Source organism: Alosa sapidissima, chromosome 14, assembly GCF_018492685.1.
Source record: "Alosa sapidissima isolate fAloSap1 chromosome 14, fAloSap1.pri, whole genome shotgun sequence".
Lineage (NCBI taxonomy): Eukaryota > Metazoa > Chordata > Actinopteri > Clupeiformes > Clupeidae > Alosa > Alosa sapidissima.
This window is the reverse complement of record NC_055970.1, coordinates 31,884,932-31,903,194: the sequence shown is the minus strand read 5'-3', so window position 1 is coordinate 31,903,194 and position 18,263 is coordinate 31,884,932. Positions and strand designations below refer to the sequence as shown.

At 44.7% G+C, this 18,263-nt stretch overlaps 1 protein-coding gene across 1 annotated transcript in view; it reads right to left on the bottom strand.

Annotated features, from left to right (window-relative positions):
* Window positions 1-752: 752 nt before the first annotated feature.
* cpne7 (copine VII) overlaps window positions 753-18,263 on the bottom strand; it is a 32,937-nt gene continuing 15,426 nt past the window's right edge. Inside the window, exons 6-16 of the mRNA XM_042062284.1 lie at window positions 17,342-17,425; window positions 16,174-16,263; window positions 15,767-15,865; window positions 15,305-15,391; window positions 14,530-14,589; window positions 13,230-13,363; window positions 5,170-5,224; window positions 4,106-4,157; window positions 3,596-3,726; window positions 2,830-3,066; window positions 753-2,125 (exon numbers count right to left, since the gene is read on the bottom strand). Of these exons, the coding sequence (XP_041918218.1) occupies window positions 1,988-2,125; window positions 2,830-3,066; window positions 3,596-3,726; window positions 4,106-4,157; window positions 5,170-5,224; window positions 13,230-13,363; window positions 14,530-14,589; window positions 15,305-15,391; window positions 15,767-15,865; window positions 16,174-16,263; window positions 17,342-17,425 (1,167 nt within the window). The 3' untranslated portion in view covers window positions 753-1,987. The remainder of the gene's footprint in view (window positions 2,126-2,829; window positions 3,067-3,595; window positions 3,727-4,105; window positions 4,158-5,169; window positions 5,225-13,229; window positions 13,364-14,529; window positions 14,590-15,304; window positions 15,392-15,766; window positions 15,866-16,173; window positions 16,264-17,341; window positions 17,426-18,263) is intronic.

Sequence of the window (18,263 nt, the reverse complement as noted above, 5' to 3'; positions counted from 1 at the left end):
CTTACATACGGTTCCTTTAATAATAAATTGCTGATGGCAGTGACAATCTGAATGTAATGAGCTTATGGGCCATCATCTTCACAAGAGGAAATGAGAAAACTTTTTAAAAGTCAGCCCGAAGCTTCATGAGCTAAGGAATGACAGGAATCCAAATGAGAGGAGAGTTCCTGAAGCCGTGGAATGGCTGTGTGCGAGTTGGTGGCGATGATGCAGCAAAGATAAAAATAAGATTTCAAGAAGTCAGATAAATAATCTGCAAAATCTAACATGTACAATGATGGGTACAGAACAGTACCCTATATCAAGTATGTGTGAGTATAAATATGTAAACACTGTCTGCTGAGTTCATCACATCATTTAACTCAGGGAGTGGTTTTATGCTCATGATCTTCTCAAGTAGTTTGTATGGAGCCCAAGAGGCGACATTAAGAGATTTGTTTTATATCAAGGGAACGTTTCACTAAAATGTACTTCATTTTACTAACAAGTGCGCTCATTTTACAAAAACATGTGTCTGTTATCTTAAATCCTACAAGCTACAACCTAATGTTCACAAAGCCTAAGAACTAGATAAAATAATTGGATAAAATAATTAAAATCAGCACACAATTTAGTAAAACAAGTGCACGGTTTAGTAAAATGAAGTACAAATAAATCTTGCAATGACCCTTCCCATGCTCCATAGGTTTGACACTGAAAATGCTGTGAAATAAATATCATATGCAGTAGTTACATCATCTCAATTACACAGCAAATTTGTATTTCTTGTATTGATAAAATGTTTCACCATACAGTACAACATATACTGGTACCACTCTGTTCCTGTTTCAAACAGGAACCGCTGATCAATGAATTAGCCAGAGAGGACATAGGACATGTCCTTACAATGGTACAACTGTTGCATTCTCTTTGTCAGACAGATACATACAGAGACTCTACCGTGCAATAGAACCACTACAGCTTTCATATAGAAATCCTAGTGCTTTCATCCTTTGAAAAGACTTTCCTTGGAATTCAAAAAGTCTGTCTGAATAAAAAAGGACAGTGTGAACTCCTTGGTACCTATGGAGGCTTGAAAGTAAAGAACAGAGGTTTACAATCAGGCACATTTGTACTACCATAAAGCACTACAGATGTTTGTCAATTATAAACAAGGAAACAACAAGGAAAAAAAACATAAGAAGTAAAATAAGCTTGTCTTGAAAATGTACACTGTATTACGGGGCTATCTTGTTACAGAACAAAAAACAAGTCGGATCTTGCAGGACTTAATCAACATGCGGCCATTGTTAAAATAGTTCCTCAGACGCTTTCTGTTTAGTCATACATTTAGCCATTAACTGAAACGTTCACTGAGGATATTGAGTGAGAATCTCCACAGCATTAGGCCTCAACAGGAAGTGAGAACAGAGCAGAGGAGAGAACGGAGGCGGGAGTGAAAAGAATGAGCTACAGCGTAAAGTCCACAGAGTCCAGAAAGGTCATAGAAAAAAACAGCCACTGTACAATTGCTGTCACAACACAGCTGAGCCTGTGGACACCAGAGGGGGAGGAAAGTGGGGGGGGTGTTAAGTCTGATGAGGAGGAGGCAAAGTGTGGTGGGAGGGCAGCCACGGGACGACCTTTAAATATGACAGCCAACAAAAACAAGAAGCTCCTGCACCGATCAGAACACCAACATGATCCGCTTTAACAAAGACCCCTCTGACCTTAGAGTTTAGAGTGTATGTGAGTGAGAATGTGTGTGAGTGAGAATGTGTGTGTGTGTGTGTGTGTGTGTGTGTGTGTGTGCGCGCGTGCGTGCATGTGTGCGTGTGTGTGTGTGTGTGTGTGTGTGCATGTGTGTGCATGTGTGTGTGTGTGTGTATGCTGTATGAAAAAAAGCTCAAAAAAGCAAAAGGAGAGTAGTTGGCTTTCTCTTCCCTACTTGAGCATTCGTCCTCTGTCTCACCCCTCGGTCACCCCATGGCGTCTGAAGATGTGTGTGTTATTCTGGGGTGGTGGCGATGGAGTTGGGGGTGCTCCTGATGAGGCACATGGGGGCGATGGCCTTGTTGCTGTAGTACTCCACCACCTGCTTGGGCACCTCTGCCAGGACACACTTGGCCAGGGCAGCGGGAGACGCCTGATAGGGGAGAGGGAGCAGTGCATGAGGGACCGACTGTGAAGCTTAGATTAACACACACACACACACACACACACACACACACACACACACACATACACACACACACAAATACACACAAACACAAATACACACACAGTCAGATATAGAAACATAGACACACACACAGACACACACACACACACACAACCACACACACAGGGAGAGGCTTAGAGAGGATCGAAATGAGACAGATGAGCTGCTATTTCTGTCCATTTCTGAATGTGTGGGTCAAAGCCAATAGGGTAGAGAAGAGCACTCGTGGCCCAATGGAATTACACAAATTTAGGATTTTGAGGCGATTAAGAAGTTGTAATTTTTGGCATTTCACAAAATTAGGCATGAGTCTTAGGGACAATTTGCAGAGAGCCTCTGGCCTGTTGGGCTATCAGTGCCTAGGGCAGGTTGGATAGGCCAATCTGTCCAGCCCCATCACTGGCGGCGGTCCCACCCGAGGCTAATGCTTTTCCTCAGAAGCTCTGGAGAATTCGGTGAGAGAGAGCTAATGCACTGACATGACTGGAACTGACGTAGTTTCATCATCCTCATTCACCCTTTTACTCAGCCTCACCTGGTGAGTGAGAGAAAGAGAGAGAGAGAGAGAGAGAGAGATGGGGGAAATCAGAGGAGATTCATGGTCAATCTAGGCGAGGGGGCACACTGACCGTTTTGAAGTCTCTGAAGGGGACAAACTGCACAATGTCCCTGAGGACGGGCTCGCCCTTGGGGGAGCGCAGAATCCCGTCATCCCCATCCAGGATCTGCATGTCGGTGAAGTCGGCGTTGCCCACACCGACGATGATGATGGACAGTGGCTGATAGGATGCGCGGACGATAGCCTCACGTGTGTCGGCCATATCTGTCACCACTCCGTCGGTAAGGATCAGCAAGATGTGATATCTCTGCGATAAAAAGCCACCATCAATGCAGTGCTCTTCTCAACATAATGGGACTTGAATCAATTCTAATCAGCAGTGAAAATATGCCTGTTACAATGAGCTCCCACGGGCTGAGGACGATAGACTCAGTATGTCAGCATGTAGAGAAGCATGCCATAGAGGCTGCTGGGCTAAGAATAGACTTCCTAACGTAGATTGCTGGACCCCGCACCCCTGGGGGGTGACCACACTGAGTGAATTCAGTCCTGAATTCACTGCATTGATCCTGCCTGTCTCATTTACAGAAACCAGATCACTTCTGGGGGAAGGGGCAATCATGAAGATTAAATATTTAATGAAGTCCATCGCAAGGATGAGGCGGAGGAGGAGGAATATGACAAAGCCTGGAGGCGTGAACACCTTCTTGCCATCTTAGATTTACTCAAGGACAAACATTTGCCTTTGAATTAGCCTCAATCCTCCTACCTCATGTACCATATCCCTGCAGTGCACTGTGCATGCCATCAGTAGCATATCTGTGAAGGACACTCACTGAGGCGTCTTTGGTCTCGTCCCCTGCTGCCAGCTTGGCTATTCTGTTGATGATGGGTGCCACATTGGTTGGCCCATAAAGCTGGATTTTGGGTAGGCAGTTCTGGTAGGCTTCCACCACGCCTTGGATCTCTGATTAGACAGAGGGGGAGAGGGGAGAAAGAGATAGTTAGTTCTGCTTGCTTTCTGCTAAGCACACTGCTGTTGCTCATGCACCACAGTGGGCGGGGTCGGGCAACAATGCCAGAGTAGGCAATTTTGGGATCAAAGCATCTGAGAGAGAGAGAGAGAGAGAGAGAGAGAGAGAAGGATAATAGGGGAAGGAAGAGAGAGAGAAATCCTTTGGGAACGAATTAAGATTCAAAGAAGGCCATAGATTTCTGTCTCAGTGCATTCCCTGGTGAGTGAAGTTTCATAGTGGAAATAGCTTCAAAAGAGATGTATTGAAAGAGGGACTGTTAAGGAAACTTCCACAGACATGCACTGCAAAACCAAATCATCATTTATCTACCTTCACATTCATCATCTTCTGGGTTGAAATTGATTGCAAAGTCATGTGATACCTGATGGTGCAGAGAGAACACAGTAGAGAAAAATAAGAGAAAGTCAAGATGAACATCACTTTCAACTGGCTTGGTAATTGCTACTGTCATTTTCTAGGGATATTTGGATGGACGGAAAAGTTAGACAATAAGAGACAACCTGTCAAAAATCACCACATATAAAATGATTATTTCAACGGAAATGAATAATAGTTTGGTTTAATTAAAACTTCATCCTCAATTTACATCTAATTTCATGATACATAAACCAATAGATACAATCTATTTCCTCATGGGCTAATTGCTGAGCCCATACTGTGCTACTTCGCAGAGAGACAGACTTTGAAATTCAGAGTGTCCACAGCCTGAGATGAGCAATTTACTGTAGCTTTAATTTAATATGGGGAGTCAATTGAGATTTCAGCTGGGACTCCGAACAAATGAGCCTGGCTGCAGATAATGTTTCCTTAGCCTCCCTCCCCTCCCTGACCTGCTACCGCCTGACTGCGTGAGGGTTCTGCCGTGCCTCTCCCACAACCCTGTTCATTCGTTTTTCAGTCTGCGTTTCCCCAGGGCTCTAGTTAATGTCTGCCGGCTCTGTTTCAATCTCCTTAAACAAACACTCTTTCCCAGGAATCAAATCTTCTGACAACCGGCTGTCAACACAAGAGATGCCCTGCATGCTGAGCCATAGCTTCGCTTTTATTTTCCCCGCCAGTCAGGGCTGTGCTTCCCCTCGTTGGCAGGTTGGCATTTGGGGAAGCAAAGTGTGGCGGGTAAAAATGTAAGCTTTTGACAGTGTGGATCTGTGTCATAAAGAGTGGCATACTAATCATGCACCCACAGCAAACTCTATGGAGACTCAGAGAGCGGGCAAAAACTCTAGCAGATAAGAACCCATTTATAATTCCAAAAGCCATTAATAATGGAGAAAGCCAAGGACTACACTAGACAAACAAACAAACAAAAACGAATGTTTTCAGGACAGTCATCGATAAACGAAAAATACTGAAGACTGGAAGAAAAAGCTCACCTCATAATTGGGTGGAATTCTTGCACCAAATCCCAGAGCAGAAAATCTTTTGTCGCTGTTGTGGAGAAAAACAACAACAGACAACATAATTAACTCTGTGTTTTCAGACACTCTGAACAAGTCATTACAGCTACAGAAACCTCCACCCAAACCCAGCATACCATGCTGTTGAATTATACTGATCCATCAAGGGTGGGTAGAAATCTGACAAAAACAGAAAAATGAAATCAAAAGAGGAAGAGATAGTAATACGGGGGAGGAAAAGAATCGAGAGATGGGCGGGTGCGACTGAAAGAGAGCATGAAGGGTAGAAGGAGATGGAGGTAAAAACAGAGCGAGAGATAATAAATAAGTCACAGTAGGGCTGCGCTGCCTGTTGGGAGGATGTTGGCGGCTCACGTCTAATCACCCAGCAGGTTTCAGCTCAGGGATCAGCTGGGAGCGGAGGGGGAAACGACGAGCCCCGGCAAGGGTCAGCGCCGCAGGGGACACTCAGCGAGCGAGCGTGATGCACACTGTCACACCCACCACAACTAACACAGGCCCTCGCTGGCCAGGGGGAGATTACAGACACTAAACAGCAGGCTTCAGTTGTTGCTGTTGTTCAAAGTGCTTGGAAAGTTCTGGGCTTTTGTTTTCCTTTTATTGCTTTGGCTGTGCCAGTATAGTTGAGTTCAATATACAACACTAACAATTCTTATAATATGAAGACAGAGGAAGGTCATTAGTGGACCTGCAGGGTCCATGTTCTTTTTCTCCTACGTGGTTTGAAGAGCCCCCCCGACTCTCTCTGTCACTCCTTTTCTCTCTCCTCTTTCTCTCACACTTTTTCTCTCTCTCTCTCACATACACTTTCTCTCTCTCACACACTCTTTCTTTCTCTCTCTCTCTCTCTCTCTCTCTCTCACACACACACGCACACACGCGCACACACACACATTATATTAAGACTATTGCTGATGTATTGCTTAATTTTCATTGCAATGTTTTTTTTCCTGTTTCCTGTTTTGTTGTTTTGTTTCAGACATTTCAGAGTACTCTTTTTCTCGGACTGAGACAAGCATGGCAAAGTCGCAAATAAATCTCCAGCATTCTGCAATCTCAGATAACATCTCCATAATGGCGTTTCAGTTTCAGATGTTAACAAGAGCAATTACTGTTAAATTGGTTTACTGTAGAGAGTGGAGGCAGAGATGAATGATACAGCGCTGCCTAACCGCATGGCCACGGGATGCTTAAATCAGCCAGGGCCGGGAGCGAGGGAGGGAGGGAGGGAGCCGGCATCCCCAGCGAAAAACTTTAAAGCCTCCCAAACTTACATAACAGCAAGCCTCACTGGTGCATTGTGGGACGGCCTCTTGGTGCATTAGGGCGTCCCGACCGTAATAGAATTTATTTAAATGAAGTGATCAAATAAAAGTCACGATGGACACGAAACATAAACCCAGACCCCGAATTAGGAATAAAACTCCCAGTCTGTTTGATTTTGCTTAGAGGGGATGGAATAACATGGAAGCTAAAGAGCATGTCAATAACCGCTATAAGAACTAATATGAAAAAAAGAAACGCTGCAGACAACTGTGAACCAATCTCTCACACACATACAACTTTGGTCTTTAGAATTGGTTTAGTAACAGACGAACGATGACACCAATTCGATCTCTCGTGCACAGACATCAGAGTCATTAGTGCAGATTACATGTCATTACAGACTTAACACATCCCGGTGATATGTGGTGTCAGGGAGGGCGGTGGTAGCGCAGTGGTTAAGGAGCTGGGCTAACATGCAGTGGCCTGAGACATTCCTGCCATCCACTGTTGTGCCCTTGTGCAAGGCACTTAACCCTTGTATGACATATACTGTATATATATCACTTTGGATAAAAAGTGTCTGCTGAATGAATACATGTAAATGGTGACTGAACACCCTCAAAATATCACAAGTTGCTTTTCAAACGATCATATATGTTGAATGTGGTCAAAAGTTATATTCAGTTAGTGTCATCATGACATCTGCATGCGCACACATAAATAAAGACAATCACACAGAATCAAATCAAACCAGTACTGAAAAGTACTTCCACACTTTTGAAGTACAATTGAGCATGTGTGTGGCACAGTAAGGAGGAGAGAAATAATAGATCCCTCTTCCTTTCCATTACCTGTACCAGAACAAGAGGCAAGAGGCTGTTTCTAGAAGCTCTTATTAACTTGTCACAAAAGAGAGCTTTTCTGTCTTCCCCAGATTGCCTTTACAACAGCCTCTCAGAGCAGCAGCTCTTTATGGCCTCTTAGGAGATGACCACAGCCCCTGCAGCAGAAAGGCCCTGTGCCCCACTGGAGAGGATTTGTTGGGCTGCTGTAAGTCACTAATCCAGCTTTTAATGAAACCCCGCAGGACATAGATAGGGAGGACACACACACACACACACACACACACACACACACACACACACACACTGTGGCAGCGGTGAGGCTTGAGGGAGTCAGCGGAGACGTGTGGAAGTGGACACACGCAAGTGGGCAGGACACGCACCCAGCTGCCTGAAACCCATTACCTCTGACAACTAATCTGAACAAATGCACAAATAAACTGCATCAGGAGTCAGCAGGAGGCTGCAAAGTAGTTCATTGTTTGAGGGTCACGTGACTTGTGGGAAGGTGAGTCATGTTACTGTGGGCGTCTGCATCTGCACATCAATCCATCAGCCTCTCGGTGGAATATTCCGGGTGTTAAACACCTCCAGCTAGCTCCATCACAACTTTAACTATGTGTGAGACTGCCCGGACCTTTCTTTTCCATTTCACTCTCTTTTACACACACACACACACACACACACACACACACACACACACACACAGCGCAGCGAAGCGGCGGTCATATAGGTTTAGTCAGATTTTTTTTTTTCTTTTTCGCATGTCCACATTTCCGTCAAGGATTCCCGGGACACTGAAAGACCGGGGTACACGAAACTTGGTGGGCATGTAACCCCATATGGATAGCATGGAACCATCGTTTTTCGTTTTGATCTGTAGCCCCCCCGCTGGACTGCACCCCCCGAAAGGAGGGTAGGGCAGACACAGTTTTCTGTGAATATCTCGAGAACCGTAAGGTTTAGGAGGACCATTTTTTTTGTATGTTGATCTCAAGGGGCCATGTCAACCCATTCCATAACCACTCATTTCATGTATAGCGCCACCTAGTTAAACACAAAAAAGTAAAAATGAGGTGTTGTAATCGCAGGTATCTGTGACCTAACATAGTCAAAACTGCACAAAATTGGAAGTGTAGGATCATTATGACACCCTCTGAATGCACGCCAAGTTTCGTGGAATTCCGTTCATGGGGGGCCACACAATAAATTAATTTATGTTACTATACATTAACTGGCCTGTAGGTGGCCGGAGACAGTTTTCTGTGAATATCTCGAGAACCGTAGGGCCTAGGAGGTCCACCGTTTTTTTGTATGTTGGTCTTAAGGGGGCATGTCAACCCATCCCATTACCACTTATTTCATGTATAGCGCCACCTAGTTAAAAATTAAAAAGCAAAACATTAGGTGTTTTCATCACAATATCTCTGGCTGACATGGTCAAAACTGCACGAAATTGAAAGTGTAGGATCATTATGACACCCTCTGAATGCATGCCAAGTTTCGTGGACTTTCGTTAATGGGGGGCCTTACAGTAAAATAATTTATGTGTACATTTAGTGACCGTACACCAACAAGGATTCCCGGGACACTGAAAGACCGGGATACACGAAACTTGGTGGGCATGTAACCCCACATGGATAGCATGGAACCATCGTTTTTCGTTTTAATTTGTAGCCCCCCCCGTTGGACTGGACCCCCCGAAAAGAGGGTAGGGCAGATACAGTTTTCTGTGAATATCTTGAGAACCGTAGGGCCTAGGATGACCAATTTTTTGCATATGTTTGCCTCCAGGGGTCATGTAAACCCATTCCATATGCACACATGTGCATAAACAGATACACACGCACACACATACATTCACAGTAATCCTACGTATGACACATACTCACACAGTAGACATATATACGCATGCATGCACATGCACACACACAGGCACATAAACAGGCAAACACACACATGCACGCACACACACCCACACACACATAAACATGTACACGCACACATGCACACAATTCAAGAATTTCTCAGAATTATGAACAGGCAAGATGGAGGTGGGGTTGTATAAAATGTATATTACATGTGAAATCTATGAACTAATCATGTTTTGGTACTTGTTGTCTAGCAGATACCAGTGAGAATTGAGTGTGCATAATGCAATTCAGTGAGACAGTTAGAATCATATATGCCTTTCAGCGTGACTTATTTTTGTGGAAAACATGTGCTGGACTGGGCGGCGGTCATATTTTGTACCGCTCTGCGGTACATCTAGTTTCTGTTCATTGGTGCATCAAAGGCTGCATTCTGCTCGGGCATTCAGGCATCTACTTCAATGCGTGAGATTCATCAAATCCAGCTCTATAGCTTTATATATATATATATATATAAAAGTAGAGTTCGCAAGTCTCCCAGATTATCCACAGGCAATTGTGGACCACAGAGATGAAGAAGGAAGTGCTGCTAAGGTCACATCTGGAGATGACACACGCACACACACGCACACGCACACGCACGCACACACGCACACACACAAACACACACACACACACACACACACCACACACACCACATACACACACACACACACACACACACACACACATGCACACACACGCACACGCACACACACACACAGTTTCTCCTTCCATGAGGACAGGCTGGCCTATGCTACCCCAGGAGTGGATAGTTAGTGTTTGGTCTGTCTATTCAGGTAAGGGTTATAGGGTTCATTAGTGCTATTGCTAAGGACTCCTGAAGCACACAAAGCAACAGGTGCCCTGCTGTAGTTCCCTCCACATAAAGTTAGAACTCTCTGCATTGAGTCTGTGTCGGAGAAGAGCAGTCTTCCTGGAACTCAGGAAGCAACTGAACTGTTTTGTAAAGCTCCAGTGGCTGATGGATGGGCCTGCTATTAGACAGACCTAATATTAGATTTCTCATTTATGTCTTGTGCATTTGTCTGACTGGCAGACCTCTCCTTTGCCAAATTGAATTTTTGCATCCTCTTCACAAAACACTGTAGCATTTACAAAACATTTGTTTCAAATTGGTGCTCCTACTGCTCCCGCTCTTACACTGCCTATACGCAGCTATTCTATCCACTGTCCCACTACATAGTACACCATCCACTTACCTGCTGGAGCACTCTATAGTGAATAACTAGGCTATAGTGATGTTTCACTCTATAGTGAATAACTAGGCTATAGGGCCTTTTCACTCTATAGTGAATAACAAGGCAAACAAGCCTATAGTGCTTTTTACTCTATAGTGAATAACAAGGCTATAGTGCTTTTTTATTCTATAGTGAATATAATAACAAGGCTATAGTGCTTTTTACTCTAGTGAATAACAAGGCTATAGTGCTTTTTACTCTATAGTAAATAACAAGGCTAGGGCTTTTTCACTCTATAGTGAATAACTATGCTGTATTTTACAGTTTGTCACTATGTAGCATATGCACAGATGTTTTTCCAAGAATAGCACTAGACTTATTTTGCTGCTGCAATACCAAATTTGTTTTGAAAAATAACTTCCCTTTATATGAGTTTTATCCTTCATATTCCCAAAATGGCTTGTTTTCATAGTCATGGGAGCACAGTATAGCACAGCACAGCACACCTCCACTGTTGGCAAGCAGCAGCTCTGCACCTCTGTGCCCACAGGTATAAACAAACCCACTCCATCCCATCCCACTCCACTCTCTCTACCTGTTCCAGAGATCACCTGGTTTAAATGCTCTCACACCTCCTCAAAAGATAAAGACAAAAAGATTATCCCACACAAGGTAGGTGTTCAACCCTGGAGGGCTTCTTCTTGCCTACATTCTGCCAAGATCTCCGAGAAACACCACAACACACTGCTCTCCTGCCTGTCTTAGCCATGTGCTAGCCATGCGCTAGCATCTGCTTCAGTGCAGAGGCATCTGTAATGCAATAAAGCCATCCGCTATGATTTCTCATAAAACCAGTAGCTTCCCCGTCCCATTAAACATGAAAATCCATTTGTTAAGTGGATCCTCACTTGGCATTGTGCCGTCAGTATAGAGGATCTCCTCTCTGAAACAAATCTAATTTGTAATTTGTAAAGCATTGTTTAGCCGGTAATTAATGAGTTTCTAAAAGGCGTCTGCCTTGAAAACACCCACCAGCAGCGTGCCACGTGTACATTAGCTCATAAGAACATCAGCAGTATAGAAGTAGGCAAACCCAGAGGAGCTGGGGGGAAATCCAGAGTGACAGGAGCTCATTAAAAAAAGTCACAAGCATTCATTCAGATTTCATAGGCTACAAGAAGAAGGTTGGTAGGTTGGAGGAAAGGAACTGAAAAGTAAACTATTTACACTATTCCCACAAGGAAATGTTGTCAACATATAACAAGATTACAGATACACACATGTCATGTCAAGGTATATCACGGGACCAGAGAACATGCAGTTAGGATACAGGTGCAGTCTATTCAGGTAAACACCTCTCCCCCGCCCCCTCATTGTTAGTGTCTGCCTCCCGTTGGCTCTTGTTTGGATGACTGGCTGCTTTGCTGACACGTAATAAGCTCCTGCTCGCTGGCACCCAGAGCTGGGCATCCTGACAAGGCTTTGGCAGTGAGTGTCTTGTCTTCAGCAGGGAGGAGAGGGGCGACCACAGAACCAGGAGGAGAGCAGGAACACGCGGGCACTGGCATTTGATCAGCCCACGCTGCCACTCTCCACCATAGGAAGTCGCTGGCCCATTAGTGACCCGACACTGAAAACAGGGGCACCGACAACAACAACGGCTGGCAGAGACGTGTGTGGGGGGGGGGGGGGGGGGGGGGGGGGGGGGGTGACTCAGGAACACACACACTGTCTCAGATAGCAACACTGCCTAGAGCAGATATAATTGGAGATTTCCCCAGCGTCTGCCCGCGGAGTGATGATATGCACTCTCGTTCGTTCACTCCCAGTTACACAGATAAGTGAGATGGTGCCGTAGGTGTTGGCAGAGAGGCACTCTAGTCCTGGGAGAGCCCATGACTGCTTGCCACAACAGCTTGTTTATCGGTTTGTTTGCACACCATATGGTGAATACCACATACTACAATAGCCTACTGAACCTTCAGTCCCATTAAATGTTTTGAAATAGTAGCACAGACACTCCATATCTCCCAATTTTGCATAAGTAGTAATCATCTTCGGATTACCCAAGATATCTACCTTCCTTTGGGTCCCTCAGGGAGAGTAGAGTTCAGTTTTCCATAGATGACATGTCTGACAGGAAACACTTTTGAGTCCTCTCATTCACTGATCTATATTTGGAGGCATTTATGACCCTGCATGGCTCAAACCAATATACTTTTCCTCAGAGAATTCATCTGAACCAAATGTCACTCAATATAACAATATGTCAAAATCATGAATTCATTTCTTTGATGAAAAATGGTCAGGCACCAATTAATTCACCACTCAGCTGCTGGTCACGCTGGGTCAAGGTGTATCTCACATTGGAAATCTTTATACAGAGTTGCTTTGATACGTCTCTCTCTCTCTCATTCTCTCTCTCATTCTCACTCTCATCTGTATAATTTCTCAGAAGGGATGATGACAATAATGTCATAGTCACATATTCTCATCTTAAACATCTGCAGCTCCTACAGTAAATGGCATGTTGGACAAAAGCATCTGTGTCTGAAGGTAAATGCAGATAAAAGGCACCTAATTTCCATCCCCTTCACTTTCATCTTATTCTGCCTCAGAGATCCAATGCAGTCAGATTCACAGAGTCACCATAAAGGAGGTGATGTACCACACACACACACACACACACACACACACACACACACACATACACTTTCTTTCATTTTCCACATGAGAGGAGTGCACGTCTGTGCTGATAGAGATCTTTGGCGTCTCCACAGCACACCGCGGCTCACCTGTCATAGTCCTGGCAGATCTCGCCGACAGCGATCAGAGCCTTCAGGTACTCGTTTGGCTGGTATGGGTTGATGTAGTGAAGGGAGCAACTGTTGCGTGGGTCGCCATTAGACGCAGTAAAATCCACAGCAACCTAAATAACAACAACAACAGCAACAACAACTTGGTCTGAAGAGCATTGATTAGAAGGCATAAAAAAGCCCTGACACGACTCCATGCAAAGATAATTGCTGCCATAACAACAAAAAGTCATTTGCACAATATTACCATTAACCACAATAGCGGCTGCAGTCACGCATCATGTTGGCAACAGAGCTATGGTCTAACCAACATAATAATGACCAATTAGATAGAATATGCAGGCTTGTGGGAGATGGAGTGGGGTATTCTGTCTGCAGTCACTCCAGTACTATCTGAATAAATCACTTAAACAGGGGCAATATGGAAATTGCCACAGCTGAGGGCAAGTGCATTTACATTTATTCATCAAGCAGATGTTAATACCATGAGCCACACAACTCTGCAAACAACATGTGTAGAGAGACATGCCGGCATACGGGAGTGATCGGCAGTACACAAGAATATACATAATACACACACAAACACACACACACACACACAGGCACACACGCACACACACACACACATCTGGTTGACACATGGGGTAGAGATTAGTTGATGCGCCAATTTCTGTTTTTGATCAATTATGACCAGCTTAGGGAATAAGCTGTTTGGTGGTGGACATCTATAGATGTGAGTCTGGTCTAGCGCCAATCTCCTCCTCCTCCACTATATTTAACACCACCTGATGCCACCTCCTGTCTGAGGGGTCTCCATATGCAGGTATCTCTCTATCATGTTTACGAGTAGGTAAGCAGAGCAGTGGAGTATGTGTGATAGCGGAGTGAGGGGAGCGATTTTTGAGATATGGCTTCAAGTGGGAACAAGTCCTCGGGGAGATCCCAGCCTCTGTTCACCAGCGCATCACACTCATATCTACATGAGCCACCCAGTGGGAGAGATGTGATTTCTCCCCCTAGATGAAAAGCACACTATTCTGACCCTAATGTGTTACATTTAGTAAGTGCCATCTTAAAATCAAACAGCTGCCGCGTGCTGATGACAGGAGCGCTCGCTAAGTGAACACAGGCACAAATGAGCCATTCTGGGGATGGAAAAGACATTCAGGCTCTCCAAAGCAAATCAAATGTGCTCAGCCAGCAGCAGTGCATACAAGACAAAGTCTCAGCATCTCTTCTATACAGTGGTGTGCATGATGTGAGGAGGTTCTGTACTTACTGTAAAGTGAATTTGGCATCCTCCCATGATGTAGTCAAGGAATGTGTAGACTCTGTGAAGCTGTGAGGGACAGAAAATAGAAAAATGTAAATATAAATCGCCCCCCAAATGTTATGACTAATCATAAACTATTCTGTAACCATCACATTCATCCTGGGGGTTGTACATTTTAATATCTTATAATAGAAACATGAGGATCAATGGATCCTCACATTCCAATGAACAAAGCAGAATTTTTAAAATTGAATGACCTTGAATTAAACAGACTGGTTAATGTTGTGAGAGATATAGCACTGCAGTGAAAACTCCCACTAATCAGAGTTATTTGAGTTATTTGGGCTGAATGTAGAACAGGGGCTTAGATGCCCAGTTGTACTAATTGGCCTGTGTGTGTGAATGGGATTAGGCATCTACTGTAGAAATGCCTGGGTCTGATGAGAGCAAATATCTCAATCTGTCAATTAGCAGGATTTTCTCCTGAAAGCCAAGCTCATGTTTGGTAGTGGCAATGAAGGACTACATCTTCTGTCCATATTTACAGTGATTGTAGAAGAAGATAATGATGATGATGATGATGATACTGTGCGTGTGTGTGTTTGTGTGTGTATGTGTGTGTGTGTGTGTGTGTGTCTGTGGTCACTGACAGGTGGGAGTTGATTTTTGCAGCTATCACGTTATTTTATGGCCAGCTGAGCTGATTGCCCCAGTGTGCAATTTGTCCATCATTTTTCATCTTGCTTTTTGTCAGACCACAGGGTATTCCTCTCCTCCTCACCTTCAAGTCACTGAGGATGACCAAGCCAGAGTTCTTGTAGTTCTTCTTCTTCAGCTTGTACTTGGGATTGATGCAGTCCCATGTGACCTTCAGAACAGATGGAGGGAGTAAGAGAGTGAACAGACAGACAGCTGAGCCTTCCACACTGCCTTCCAGCTCATCCTTACCACACACACACACACACACACACACACACACACAGGCATACACACACACACGCACACACACACACGCACACACAGGCATACACACACACACACACACACACACACACACACACACACACACACACACACACACACACACACAAAGACACACAGACACAGAAAACAGCTACCTTTAACATCTCTTTCATTCCAGCCATACACACACACACACAAAAATGGGCAAACTACACAGAGAGCCACACCAAGGGTGACAAACATCAGACACAGAGAAGAGACCGAGTGTGCGCTTTCTGACCTTGTTTCCTCCACCGATTTTCTGCATCTCTTTGAAGGAGGTGTAGAACTCCCCGATGAAGTCGTGCTTCCCCCGGGAGTCATAATCCCACACTAGGCACTGAATAACACAGAAAAGAGAGAGGGAGAGAGAGAGATAGCCATTTGTGCAAATGGGCTAATTATCGATTCATTCAACGGGTCACTTATCGATCCCCCACCTCCCTCCATCCCTCGCTCCCTCTCTGTGGTTATTACAGGCTCTCCTTTATTTCTTCTGGGCGCTGCGCCCCACTCCTGATTGCGCTGGCTGGGGGGAGAGAGAGAGAGAGAGAGGCTGTCCTTCGGGGGAGCTTCTCTCTGAGGCTCAGAGTGGCCAATCATCCCACCATGTGCAGCCGGGGCCGACCCACAGGGCCTCCCCCTTACCTTCAGCTTCCTGTCCTCGTCGCAGCTGCACAGCGAGATGAGGGACACTTTGAAGGGCTCCCACACCGGGTTCAGGTTGTTCTTGATCACCTGGGAGGGAAGGAGGGAGGGAGCGAGTGAGCGAGCAGTAGAAAGATAACATGACTACAGGAACAGTGGAGTAAAGCAACATTACTGCATAGTGAGAGCCAGAGAAGTCTTACGCATTGACCATGAGACACTCAACTGACAGATCTCACACGCCACACATGCCTTTTCTCTCACTAACTAACTCATTTATGAATGCACCACCATTTTACTTTCTGCCTGATGTATTGGTGTCTTAGATCATAGCCTATAGAGGAAATCAGAGACAGACTGAAACAGTGTAGCCCAAACAAAGGTTGAACTGCAAAGGAAATACAGTAATACCTGACGTTTAATTGACTTAATTAATTAATATTTTGACCATTTCACTTTGCATTAATGTAATGATCGATGGATTACCTTTTGCATGAACATGACATAAAATAGCTACCTAAAATAGGCCTAACAAATAACACCATTTTTTTAAGGAATAATGACTTTAATCATCTAACAAGACTACAGAGTTGTAGTAATAAGGCAAGACTACAGAAAGACTAAGTCAGATATATGTGAAATGGTCCTGATAAATGCTCTCCAAGTGACCCTGCAAATGTATTGATCATCTAGCCATTGGCTTTGTCCTTGATGTTATGCTATTCTCTGTTAACATACACCTCTTAAAATCTCTCTTTTCCCCCCTGTCCCTGTCCCCCCCCTCTCTCTCTCTCTCTCTCTCTCTCTGTCTGTCTCTCTCTCTCACACACACACACACACACACACACACACACACACACACACACACAGGTTTTCCTGTATGCATGTTACATGGTATCTAATTATCAATCTTTGGCTATTACTGTAATGGGAAATGAACAAGTTAGCATGCATATTAGTAGCATGTCATCTAATGGCCTATTAAGGCATAACACCAAATGTATAAGTTGGCTTGCATATTAGTCTGCATATATGTCACCTCTCCAACAAATCTCACTCCAAGATAAGCTCAAAACCTGAGAGCCCTGGAGGAGGGACAAAAAACCTTTTTGAACATGAAAGTGACAGGCAGGGACGAGCAATAACAGGCACATATGGCACCCCTTACCTCGGTTCTGTGGACCAGCTGTTCAGTTCCGTCATCGTTGATCCGGTAGATCTCCAAAAATGGATCTGACTTACTGAAAAGATCCTGCAATATGGTCACAGAGATAAAAAAAAACACCATCTATTTAGTGTAATAATGATAATAATAATGTGTGAAATATCAGACCCACCACCAAACAGTCCTTATCGGAGCAGTGGAACATGAGGGGGGCTGTGTTGAGCAAGGCTATCGCATGTGATCTTCAGTGCGGGCAGCTAAATACATTCTGTGCTAATTTGACACGGTTTGTTCCCGGCTGCGGTGCAGCTTTCCCCTCATCGCTGTGACAAATCAAATCAGGAAACTGGTGCGAAACAATCATTTCACACAGGGCGTCAAGTCAGACTCAAAGAGCGGTAAGCACATGGGTCAATTGATTCTGCAGTGTGTGTGTGTGTGTGTGTGTGTGTGTGTGTGTGTGTGTGTGTGTCTGTCTGTCTGTCTGTGAGTGTGTATGTGCATAGACGTGAGTTTTGGTGTGACAGTTATGTGTGTGTGTATTGTGTCCATGTATGTGTGAAAGAGGAAGAGAGACAGAGAAAGAGAACAGAGGGAGGGAGAGACAAATACAGAGAGAGATAGAGTGAGTGAGAGAAAGGGAGACAGAGGGAGAGAGAGAAAGAGAGAGAGGGAGAGAGAGGGAGAGGAGCACAGCAGAGGGCCGCAGAATGAGCCATTTAATGTTCCCATTTCTCGCTGCATTAGCCTGATGCATCTCCACAGGGACAGAGAAAAAAAAGGAGTCCCCCTATCTCGTTGTCAAGGTAACAACTTCCCAGTGGCTTGAGTGCAGACTGATTTAGTCAAGTGATTTGTCCGTATTTAAGCCTCGCCCTGGATGCAAAAGCCCTCTTCCACATCCATCATCGCCTCCATACAGTAT